The sequence below is a fragment of the Myotis davidii genome, unplaced genomic scaffold, assembly GCF_000327345.1.
Source record: "Myotis davidii unplaced genomic scaffold, ASM32734v1 scaffold2040, whole genome shotgun sequence".
Lineage (NCBI taxonomy): Eukaryota > Metazoa > Chordata > Mammalia > Chiroptera > Vespertilionidae > Myotis > Myotis davidii.
Window position 1 is genome coordinate 129,253 of NW_006292920.1, and position 13,347 is coordinate 142,599.

At 37.8% G+C, this 13,347-nt stretch overlaps 1 protein-coding gene across 4 annotated transcripts in view; it reads right to left on the bottom strand.

The window, feature by feature from the left end:
• Positions 1–13,347, bottom strand: part of PCDH19 (protocadherin 19) — a 118,236-nt gene that overhangs the window by 45,986 nt on the left and 58,903 nt on the right. For 2 of the 4 annotated variants that reach the window (XM_006766431.2, XM_006766429.2), the window contains 2 exons: positions 9,564–9,622; positions 1,446–1,615 (listed from right to left, as the gene is read on the bottom strand). In XM_006766431.2, coding sequence (XP_006766494.1) covers positions 1,446–1,615; positions 9,564–9,622 — 229 coding nt within the window. Of the gene's footprint in view, positions 1–1,445; positions 1,619–9,563; positions 9,623–13,347 lie in introns of all 4 variants that reach the window. The other 2 variants (XM_006766430.2, XM_006766428.2) reach the window with 1 other exon arrangement.

Here is a 13,347-nt window from a genome sequence, read left to right on the forward strand (position 1 = left end):
GAGCATCTAACTAAAACCCTTTCTGATATAAATGAAATAGCTTTTCTTTGAGACACAAGACTAGTAAATGATACATATCAGTCTGTGTCCTGTGACACATTGCTAAGCTGCTGATAAAGTTTCTTTTTCAATTATATAAATGTTTATGTTTTTAGTATTAGCAAGGCTGCCCAGATAGTATATTATCTCTGAGGATGTCACTACTCATTCATTAGGGAAGGAAGCAGTGCACACTCAGTAGTGACCTCTCTATATTATAGACCTTGACACTTGGATCTCCTGGGGAGGGATGGATTAGAAAATTTAATAGAATATACAGTGACTAATTTTTTCCATGGAAAACATTTTGTTTTGTGGATCATGCATTTTTTCCTTTGGATTCATTTACAAGACCCAAACAAAAGCATTTAATGATGTTTACAGTGAAATGAAACAGCTGAAGACCAGCACATAATCACCATATTTTGTTTTCTCATCTTTAAGTCTTTTAGCAGTGGGGCTTCCAGCTGAGTTTGCGTCTAAGATGTAGCCAAGCATTCTGAAGCTTCACTGAGCCTAAACACCAAGCTGAATTCATAGTTCTTAATTGAAAAAGACAGGCTGTTCGCCTACCATGTTTGCATCAGTAAAATATTGAAAATGACATTTGTGCCCAAGTCCATCCAAACATTCTGCCTTAGCTGAACACTGCTAATATTTTTGTGCCCTGGTTTATGCCTAACACAGTTTTAAATAGCTCCTCTTGCTAAAGCACGTGTGGCTGAGGTCACAAAAATACACTCTTCTTCATACATGAGTATGCTACTCCTGACATGTACTTTGAAATACATGTACTTTGAAGTGTTTTTCATACCCAACAAATGTCAAACTGAGTCAGCCATGTTTTCTTACCCTGGTATTTCCTATGACCAATGGCATGGATTTTTGTGGCAACCAAAGAGATCTGGCAAAGCAGTCCCATAAACATAATAGAATGTCTGGTACTTTCCCTCCTTGGTAAAAAAATATGCAATCTGTGGTCAGAGAATAGACTCTCTCTCTGGGTAAAGTTAACCACCCATTTGGTCTCATTAGTGCTGTGTTCTATGCAACTTGATTGTTCAGTTTCATTCATATACTAAAGCACTTATTCCTGGTAAGAAGGCATCTGCTCATTTCCCAAGTGCTCAGTGCAGTTATTAATTGAAGAGAAATTATATATAGAGAGAGTCAGCCTTTAAAGTGCCTGAATATTATACAATCCCGGGAAATCCATCCAGGGTGGGTAAAGATGGGTCTGGACATGTATCAGGACATCTCCAAACCCTGTAGAAGCTGCTGAAGGGCATGAACACAGTATGCATTTTGACAATACACTCCATATAGTAAAGTAGTACAATGTGCATAAAAGCATTCTGGGGGTTTTTGGCATCTATAGTTGCAACTTACATCCAAACAGCCCTTACCATGGTCAGGCATCTGAGATCCCATGGAGGTCACACTGGTATTCAGTACATCATTCACAGCCGTATCACAATACAGGCTCCGCTGGACATCATGCTCACTGTCAGTCTGGTCGCTCTCCTCGTGTCCGCTATCCTTCAGGCTGTTGCCCTCTAAGTCCTTGAAGGTGGAGCTGCTGGGTTAAAGAAAGAATGACAATTTACAACTGTGATAGACATTATTTTGAAAATCTTTCAGTGCCAAGATGATGTCAGTTCTGTGGTGAGAACAACGGTGACTGGATTGCTCAATAGGGTAGAAGGAAGAGAAATTTCAGGTTAAGGATAATGGAACTTAACATTGCAGGGAGGTTCCCACTCTTGGATGCTGATGCCGCTAATACTTTCATTCAGTTATCTTCAGTGCATTACTATAGGCAAGTCAGAAGAGGCTGCAAATCTGAAACAACCACCTGCAAAGAATATAATCATTTCAGAAAGTTTTCTTTCTCTTATTATATAATCAAAGTAAAATAATAATAGCTAATGTTTACTGAGGAATTGCCATGCATAAGACAGTATTGTAAGTACTTGACATGAATTAACTTTTTCAATCATCACAGTACTATAAGAGAAAAGTATATTAATAGATATGTAAGAGAAAATATGTTAATAGATATTCCCATTTACAGATGAAAAAATAAAGGCACATGGAAGTTAAATAACTTGCGCAAGGTCACACAGCCTATAAAAATGTCGTAGATCTACAATGAAACCCAGGCACTCTAGCTCCAGAACCTGGGCCCTTAACTACTATGTATACTGCCTCTCCAAAGATGTCTACTAATCAACTGTAAAAATGAAAGTGGCAGTAATTGAGGTGATGCGATTAAAATAAAAAGGACTACCAGGATCGGAGAACTCAGGCCAGTTTTAAATGAGAAATACAGAGGGAAAGAACAAGAAAAGAGGAGAGGAAGGAGCTGAGAAGAGGAAAGCCATGGTGTGTGGAAGGTGAGACAACAGGATGAACCAGAAAGGGGGCTCCAACAAAACTTTGGGTGTTATGCTGAGAACATGGAAACTTTCAGTTCAAGAGTTTGTGGGTAAATTTTTCTTGCACTTGTTCAATCAATCTACCACACAATTCACTAAGTATACTATCTACAAAGCTCACACCATTTCTCAGATAATAATACATAAGGTATATCCATAGAGGCCCCACCAGCTATTTCTAATACTTTGTATGTCCTGACAGAATCTGCAGCTGTGCTGCACCAGGGGCCATAAATTATGCAACTAAAACACCTAGTGAATGGTGAATCCATTCCCTAGTCAGTGAGGAAGCAGCAAATGCATACTCAAGAAAATGTGTTGTTGTCTCAACAAAGGAAGGTGGCACGCTTGTGAATTAGGACAAGTCCCAACAGACCTACTGTACCTCTGAAAAGGAAGCCCTGTGGAGATGACACTGCAAACTTGCTTGATCTGTTCAACCTTGAACATCCATAAGCCTGGCTCTCTGAGGCTTTGATAAGAACATTCAGTACATATGATGAAGAGCTATGCCATGGATACAATGGATACATCGTCATTTTCCACACTTGGTCTAAAGGAATCACAGCAGATTTTTAGCATATGACCAACCTAGATGTAAAATGCTTGCTGCCCTGAATATGAAAGAGAAAAGATTAAAAAAGAAGTAACTGGAAAGCCATAATTATAAGAAAAATGAAGATCAAGAGAGAGTGAAGCATTGAACTGTTTGCTAATTATTGTCAGAAAGGATAACTGATCATCAACTGTATTAAAATTAAAATCATTCAATAGGGCAGCTCACTCAGCTCCTCCAAATTATGTCATGCAGCTATTCAGCCCTGTGGACACAACAGGATGTAACTCTACTCAAAAATAAATCATTCTATAACTCTTTTATGGTTAAGAAGACTAATTAGAAACACATGGTTTAAAGTTAGCCACCATTTCTATCTTTATGGCACAGATTTTGGGGCCTCCTAGAAATACTAATCCCACAGATGGAACAGATTCAAAGTTTGTTTTTTCAGGAAAAAAAAATGGTCCTGCCCACATGCAATTCCACATATTAGAAGAAAGGAAATTACCTGTCTGGATGTGGTATTATAGGCTTCTACATTTTTATAGCAAATATTAATTTTTCTATATGCATTGATGATATCTGAAGCATATGAAAACTTCTTTAATCCACAGCCACAAAATTGTTACTTTAAGCCAGAGATTTGAACCCAGAATTCACTGCATTTTCACAGTTGCCAAAACTTGCTTAAGATACATGATAGTTTAAAAAAAGGGGGGGGGGATATATGCTAGTGAGGTATGTAGTCTGAGGGCAATTTACCATCCTTTAGAGAAAAGTTTCTCAATCTTGACATTTTAGACTGCCTAATTCTTTGTTGTGGGGGGCTGCTCTGTGCATTGTAGGACTTTTACCAATATCCCTGGCTTCTGCCTACTAGATGCCAATAGTGTCCCTCCCAGAAGCTACAACCAAAAATGTCTCCAGATAATGTCAAATGATACCCCAATTTGAGAACAACTGCTCTAAGTTCTTTAAACTCTGTTCCTGGGACATGTTAGATTTTCAGACTGTAGTGAAAAGAGCACTGGATTTGGAGTCATTAGAACTAGTGTTAATCCGTAGTCTGCAATTTCATCAATGGAACCCTGGGCCAGATATCTAATGTCTTTGAGTCTCGATATCCTTGTCTGTAAAATGCATTTGCTAAAAATGCCTTCATGAGACCATTGTGAGGACTCAATGAGGTGCTGTTCATGAAGTACCAGGTATACATAAATGGTCAATACATGATTATTGTTTAATATAATCATTACTCCATATGGCAATTTTTTCATTTAGTTATAATTAAATATTATAGTCTTTTAGGATTGATGTAGAAAATGTATGTTTAAAGAATGTTTCTACATCTTCCATATAGTCAGACCTTGTCCACTATGTTCATTTTCCCTAAAATTCAGGAATAGGAAAAAAAATTCTCCTGTCAAATGTATATCCTTCCTTTATTGAAAAATGAGACTATATGCCCTGGTACACTTACCATTTTGTCTTGCCTTTCCAAGAGCTGCAAGGTAAATATAATGTTTAATTGCAGTGATTTGGATGCCAGGGATGTAGCTTCTCCTAATTGGTTTTGGATCTGCCTTTTTAAAATTGATTATTCTATTTTATATGCATCTGAATATTATAAACGATCTCAGGACTTTTTACTTTTAGGTAGAAAGGACAGAAATAATAAAATAGTGAAGAATTGGCTACTAGGAAGTAAGGGACTGGTAGTGTAAGCATGAAAAGTTATGTATTCTCAAAAGAAAAAGGAAAAGGGTATATACATCTCCCCCAAACCTTGGAATAGTTAGCTCTTTTAAAGATCAGTTTGCCTATCTGACAAATTATCACTTATTCTGATACTGTAAGGACATTTAGTGGCTTAACGAATGAATTTGTGTAAGTCAGTTTCAGACCCAGTGAGCAAGATGCTGCATATTTTTAAAACAGCCTGGTAAACGGATACTCACCCCAAACAAATAACAATTTATGCCAGTCATTTTAAAATGCTGATTGCACTTGCTTTATTACCTGTGTATCTCTTGGGAGACAACTTTTAAACCAACTTTTGTGGGACAATAAATTAAGAGTATCTGTTTGTAATGGTATTATAAATGCAAATGTTTCTATTATTGACCTGATAGTCAACAGAGGGACAGACTTGTTTGAAAACACCTACAACAAGACTCTACATATAATAGTTACTCAGAAAATGTTCGATGAATAAACATTATTCAAATTCTGACCTGCATTTTCCTTTTAAAATATTAAAAATATTTCCAAAAAAACAGGATAATCTGAAAGGAAACAGGTCATATATTCCTAATAGGTGACACCACATACCCAGGGAATGGAATCTGAGAGTAAAAATTAGAAAGAAATGAATGTAAAAAAGAATACTGTAACTATATTTAAGAAATATTGGGAAGATCCCAAAGTGGTTCCTGGACCACCTGTATCACAATAATTTTGGGAACCTGTGAAAACTGGAAATCCTCTAGGGATGGAGCTAGAGATACTGCATTTAACAAGCCTCCCAAGTGATTCTAATGCACATTAAATTTCAGAAATTTCTGGCTGGAAGGAAAGTTTAGTGCTAGTTTGTAATGGAAAAATGCTGAGGTTTTCTTCAACTTATTTCACCCATTCATTCAATAAACGGATATCAGCATTTTTTTATAGACAAGGCACCATACTAGGTGCTGAAAATCTTAGGACAATTTGGGTGGAAAATGAAAGCACTATGCATGGTTTAGAAGCCAATGCTCATTTTCCTTTCCACACTGCTTCAGTACCTTGTTCATTGTCTGTATTACTTTCTTTGAGCTACAGCCCCATGCCCTGCTTGATATTGCTCTAAAAGCACAGCAAGAGCAGATATCAGACAGGAGCACAGAAACCAGTCATGAAGAAAGAGTGGTGCAGCTAGGGCAAAGTACTACTGTTGGCTTTCCTTGCTCTGAGAAGATAGCAAGGAAACAAACATAGCAGAAAGGGAGTCTATCCAGGAAAAAATTCCGAATTGTCTTGTGTTGTTAAGCTGGGACTCCAATACATGCCTTGGGTACACCTGCAGTTTGCAGTTAACGTTCTGGAAGAAAATACAGAAATATAAAACAAAATTCCTCACTGCATAACATTATGGGGAATGTGCCATATATCTTCCTTTTCCCTTTCCCATCCACTCTTTACCCTTCTCAACCTTGATTTGTGCTAGGAGCACTCCTTGCCCTTTAGCTTTCTATTGGTTTACCTGAGATAGATGTGAGAGAAAAAAAGAAACCTCTATGTAAGCAGTCTGATCAAGACAGTTAACAAGAAGGTCCAAGAATGAATCATCCTTAGATGAGTAGAAAGTCAGTAAAGGAAGAGAGAATGGATAGGAAAGGAAGTTCTCAAAGTTGGCCTGAAATTGGATTGGCATTCAAAGAAACAGGGACTAAATTGTAAGATTAAAACTGATGTCAGATTCACAATTTCCTGGCCAGCAGCTTTTTCCAGGCATTATCTTCAGTAAACTACATATGGCACTTATGTAGGCATCCAAAACCCCTTTCAAACATCACTGTGAGCTATTGAACATGGTTTACAGGGTTTTATCACCTGGTGTTAGAAACCACTCTCTTTTGACATTTCCACACATTTTACATTTAAAATGGTTAGTCTTCAGAAAAGCATAGCACACAAGGTTTCTGTATCTTTGCAGGTGTTGTTCTTTGTCTGAACCCAATTGATCCCATAAATTCCAAGGCTTTTGTGGTTTTCCAAAGCCCTCAAGATTCCAGAAACAGAACTTGGCAAAAATGTATGTGTCCCTGAGATTTCAGATGTTTCCTCTTAATCAATGTGGTCCCTAGTGAAAAACAAAAACAAAAAACAAACCACTATCTTTGATTGCAGATAACATCAGGAAACTTTTCCACTGATAGCCCATTAAGTCCAGGTTGTGCCTTTTGTGGGTACATGTGTGTAAACAAAAACATATAAAGCCCTAGCCAGTGTGTGGTTCAGTTGGTTGGAGAGACAACACCAAAGGTGGCAGGACTGGTCACCAGTCCGGGTGGCTGCAGGAGGCAACTAATCCATGTTTCTTTCTTCTCTCTCTCTAAAAATCAATAAAAAAGTAATTAATCAAAATCAGAGGTTTCCAGTGAGTCCCAAAGCTTCTGTGGAAATGCATTTAAGCCAAAAATAAAATGTTTAAATGTAAGTTTTCATCTTATCAATCTGCCTTGTATGTATATTGGATATCCAGGGCTAACCTAAGATGGTGAAGATCTCCAGGAATCTTAGCTATCGGCCATGCTATGAAAAGCAGGCTCATGCTCAGTTGAACCTGGTTTAGAATTCCCAGGTACCCACAGTTAGTCCAAGGAACTTATGAAAATAAGGCAAGTCCCTGTTTTTAACAGAAGTTTGGTTTTTTTAAGGAGCTTTGCTTTACATCCTCATAACTATTTTGTAACTACCAAATTGTACTCCTTAATCCCTTCAACTTTTTCACCAGTCCCCACTGGAAATATTGGGGGGGACGCTTTGTAAAGTATGCTTTACACCTGAAACTAATACAAAATAATATTGAATGTAGATTGTTTTGAAAAACAAAATTTAATTAAAATAAATAAATAAAATCCAGGGTGGGGAAAATGAGCTTTGAAATGATAGCTGTGAAGTGGAAAACAAAGCAGATTTCTGCTGCAAAATAACTCTAATCAGTGCACAAAAGAAGGTATTTTTGCTCTAAAACAAATTAGTCAGATAATTTTGAATCCCTCATGTTTTGTTTTTTATTCTGTGGGCCAAGAATGAACTCCTCACAACCCCTTTAAAAAAATAAAGTCCAAGCTATGCTATGAGAATAATCCTGTGATATTTGTTTTCAGATATTTAATGATTATCACTTAAAGTCACAAGTGATTCCAAACCAATACAGATAAACTTAGCATGTTTTCAGGGTTTACTGCAGCATCGTGAAATAAACTAGGTATGAATTAAAGCTGCTTGTACAACAAGCTAGTTTATTCTGCAAATCCTACTCTTCTGGTGATGTACATTCATGGGTTTAGAGACAGCAAAATAATAGAATTTTCATATGTGGAATCTAATGAACAGAATAAACTGATGAACAAAATAGATCCAGAAACATAGAAGCATGAAACAGACTGTCAAACCTCAGAGGAAAGCTGGGGGGGGGGGGGGGGGAGAAAGTGGATGCTGGGAATTATCAACCAAAGGATCTGTATGCATAACCCATGGACACAGACAATAGGTTGTAGAGGCCTGGGTTGGGGGGCAGGGGTGGGCTGAATGGGGTCAATGGGGGGAAAAGGGGGACATATGTAATACTTCCAACAATAAAGATTTTTAAAATAATAACGGAATTTTCAGATTTTCTTTATTGCAGTTCTAACATACCTTGTTTGTGCCTCTATTTAATTTCTAGTATTTTAACAAACACATTTAGGGTTCAATTTTAGCTGCAAAATAATCACTCAGCCATCCAAGAGGATATCTCCATTGTCTGTACTGGTCTGTACTGGTTTTTCTACACAAGTTCTTGCTTTGCTTAGCTCTCCTTCCTTGTAGGTTTTCCTGAACCCCTTATCTTGCCCCCACTGGGCACCAGATGGAATCTTCCTTGGCAGTAATCATCTCTGCATTCACTTATGTTGAGGCTTCATGGATAATTGAGTTATGACCAACCATCATATAAATCTCACTTTGTTTCATTTTAAACACTTCCAAATTTTAGGAAGTATTGAATAAGGCAAATTTCTTTTCTTTCCCTCTCTCATATACAATTTTTTTTTAAAAAAATAAGGAATTCGTTTATCTGTCATTAAAATAACTTCAGAATAATTTCAATATTGTCAAAACAACAACAACCTTGAAATTTACTTAACTTCCACATAAGAAAATGTTTAAAATTTCTCTATGTACAGTGAAAAGCAAAAGTAATTATGATAACATGAATTTGAATGTATCTGTTCTCTAATATTAGATTTCTAAATCATCATATACTATAATGCCAACTTTATTTTTCAGTTTGTGTTTATGCATACATTTAGATGTAAAGAAATATGATAAAATGCCAAAAGTTATTATTTTGGGGTAGTAGTGATTTTTATTTAGCTTTTTATGCTTTTCTGAATTTTCCAAATATTCTACAATAAGATGAGCCAAACCGGTCAGGGCTCATTTTATGTTTTAACTTATTTTTTAAAGGTTTTTTAATTTTTTATTTAGAGAGAGAGAGGAAGGGAGGAGAAAGAGGGAGAAACATCTATGTGAGAGACAAACATTGATCAGCTGCCTCCTACACGCCCCCTGCTGGGGATTGAGCCAGCCACCCAGGCATGTGCCCTGACCAGGACTTAACCTTTCCCTGCACAAGAATGCCCAATCAACTGAGCCACACAGGCCAGGGCTAGGTGTTCATTTTAAAATCTGAAAAAGGCATCCTTAAAAAAAGTTAACCTGTTTTGCTTTTTATATTATATCAAGCTTAGTTGTAAAAATAGGCAAGCAAACCAACATACCTTTTGATTAAATGAGCACGGCTGTTCACATAGTTGGAGTCAAAAGAATAGTTTTCAGTCTGCAATGGGAAAAAATTAAAAATGTTACATAGATGATTCATAAAAAGAGCCAAACTGTCCTACCTGGGGTGGGGGGCATTTTTCTACTGGGCAATAAGCAATGAATGAATCAAGAACCAAGGGCATAGTGGAGCAACAACCTGAGTAATGCCTACCGCCTTCGTGGGGCACTGGGGTTTCTGTGGACGCAGCTCTCACCTGCAGACCAAGATGAACTTGACACAAACATCCCCTAGAATGAGGCTGGCTAATGACCATGCAGCCACTTAGGGGAAGATACAGCATGACCCACAACCTTTACAGAAACTAATTGCTTCCCATTCCCTAGTGGACACAATTCTGTGCCCATAAAATTGACTCGAAGTTCAAAGGTATTTTTATTAGTAGTAGATAATTAACATGTTAAAATATTTATTTCATAGATATGGATATGCAAGGTAATCCCCCACTGTGGATTTAAACTCTGCACTTCCCTTTAAGGTATTTAACTCAGTGCTGGTTATGCAGGGAAGCCTTCATTTTATCACAGTTATAAAGGCAAACAAGTATTATGCCAAAATTGGGTGAAGGGCAGTCCACAGGAGGTGCCAAAGCCTTTCATGTGAAACATGAAGTTAGCACGCAAACCCCTGTCTCAGCTCCTACCGTTAAAACACCACTGTCTAATCTGGTTACAGTGGACTGCCTGAGCACCTGCGTTACACAAGCAAGCAAATGCAGAATACCTGCCAGATGAAAAAGATGGGAGAACAGCTTATGAGCACCAGAGGTCGGGGATAATAAAGGGGAGCAGCCTTAGAAAGTGGGAATACCTGGAAATATTGGCAGCGATGTTACTAGTCTTAGTTAAGATGACCTTACCCCCAACACTAAAGTACTACTCTCATTGAACCATTGTATAGATTGAAAAATGCTCAAACACATCTCCTCCAATCCCCTGCCATTCTAACAGAAGTCCTCATTATTCTCACCATTCCTTAGGGCTTTCTGAAATCACTTCAATTGAAAGTGCCTGGAAAAGGAAACACAATAGCTGTCTAGCTAGCAGAAAGGCAGATTCCTTTCACATGACTACCTGCCAGACATTAACTGCTAAGCTCTTATGCAGCTTTTGATTTCAAGGAGCTCATAGTTTGGGAGAGGAGTAAACAGGACAGGTGATAGCAGATCCAACTACTACATGAGCACCAAACTACCAACAGTCAGGGTGGGGCCCTTAAGTATCTATAGAAGGTGAGTATCTAGATGGAATTGGTGACTCGGTGGGAGAAAGGAGGAGACGGTATGAGAAGGAAATCCTGTCAATATCTTGCACCCACTCAGGCATGTCCATGACTACCACTTGCCCCTCATTTGATGATGGTCTATCTAATATCCACTCTCATTGTTTTATCTAGAGGATAAAAATCCACATTAATGTTAACCACAAGTATCTTAGTGCTGTTGGAAGGAATGAATTGGAAGAGTAAAAATCAAAAGGGTCAGTTCATAAGAAAATGGATATTGAAATTGTTGTGAACACAGGAGGAGGAGGCAAACTTGAAGCTGCACTGGGAATACAATGCTGGAAGTATTGCTGAAAGAGGTTATCTATCAGTCAGTCAACCAACAAGCATTTCTTGAATTAATTTCTTATACCAGCATCATAAGCCAAAAATGGTATTGGGTAAAAGCACTCTTCCATGATATTCAGTAAAATATATAATTTAACAAATGGAAGTCACCCAAACACCTAAAAAAAGCACACTATCCAATTAAAACAGGGAATTAATTACACACTCAAGAGTTCAATTATTTAGTTTCACTGTGCAACCTTGTGAATTTTTCTTAATTTCCGTGTGCCTCACTTTTCTCCTCTATAAAATAGGGATAGTAGAACATAAGTCCGAAGGGGAAATTCAACTGTATTTATCATGACTCGTGGTGGGAATCATGAGTCATGATATCCCTTGCTTCCTACAGATCCAAAAATCCAAGTAGGATCAGATATCTGACTTCACTCAGGCAATAAAAGAGTAGCATGCACATGTTCCATTTGTCTCCAAACTTACTAAATCATTCCCTTAAGAAAGTTAATAGACACACTGATGCAAAAAAAAAAAAAAAGGAAATCAAGAAGATAATGGCTTTGCAGGGAAAGCATAAGCAATATCCCACAATGATGTCATGTTAACGAACCAGTTTTCAAGTAAATATTTTGCATAGCTTTGCATATGAAGACATCCAACCTCTGTGCACTGGGCATCAGATATGGAACTCTGCAGAGACATGACCTCCAGGCATGGTGCCAGAACTACACATTTGAGCAAATAAGCAAAATCCTACCAATTTTATCCTTGGTGACTATACTATTTCTTGGTCTTAGTGGAATACTATATCTCACCATGAGGATTCTCACTCACAGGCACTGAGTTAAAAGAAGAAACATCTCTCTTTGAGGCAGCTTGATTGGGATTATGGATACAATCTATGCAACAGAATTATTCTAACTGGCCAGACTACACTATTCTGGCCTCATTAGTACTACAGTCCAAACAACTAAGCTAACTGGTGGCCTACTATAGGTCTGTGTATATTTACATCAAGAGTTCTTGCTCATACTGATTTAAGGTGTGCGTTCAAACCCAACTCCTGTGCCTTGAAAGGGGAAAATTTTTTTACACTCCAGGTGACACAAAGAATGGTACTCAGGCCACCCTGAAGAAGGAAATCTTTTCTCAATGAATAGTTTGCATGTCTTAGGCCAGTGGTTCTCAGCCTTAACTGCACATTAGAATCAACTAGGGAATTGGAGGAGGGTATTTTTGTTTGTTTGCTGTTAAGATACTGTTGCCAAGGTCCCACTCCAACAGATTCTGAGGTAATTGGCCTAGAGTAAGGCCCAAGAATTGGTATTTTTAGAAAACTTCCCAGGTAATTCTATTGTACATTGAGAGTGGAGAACTGTCCTCAGCAAAGGACTAGCCACTGAATTTAACCTAATGTGGCTGTGTTTTCTAAGGCAAACCCAGCTGTTTAGAAGATGGTACCTTTTTTATCATATTATCTGCCAAGGTCACCTCAGTATAGGATACTGAACACAGCACAAATAAACTTTTTAAGAAATAATAAAAGAGCTTTTCTTTTTTGCACGAATGCATTGGCTCTTGGTTAGCCTTATTTAATCAAAATTTACTTGACCTTATTCCAATCCCCTGTTTAAGTATTCCAAATGGCAAATAGCATGAAACATTTGAATGGGGAAATTTTCTCTAAATGTCACATTAATTTGACTAGGAAATGTCCCCATCTCTAATGAGACAGCCACGTTAACACAAGAACACAGCAAAGAGACATTTGTTTCTGAAAAACCTAATTTTGACAATAAAAAATGGGTCTAGAGCAGGGGTGGGCAAACTTTTTGACTCAAGGGCCACAATGGGTTCTTAAACTGGACCGGAGGGCTGGAACAAAAGCATGGATGGAGTGTTTGTGTGAACTAATATAAATCAAAGTAAACATCATTACATAACAGGGTACAGTCTTTTATTTCAATAGTTTTATTCATTTCAAATGGGCCGGATCCGGCCCGCGGGCTGTAGTTTGCCCACGGCTGCTCCAGTATCATAAAAACACACACAGAGAGAAGACTAAGAGGAAGTTACCAGAAGTATAAATAGTTGTTGTCTCTTGGTGGTAGGGTTATGAATGATTCACATTTATTGTTCTCTTTTTTTATCTATAC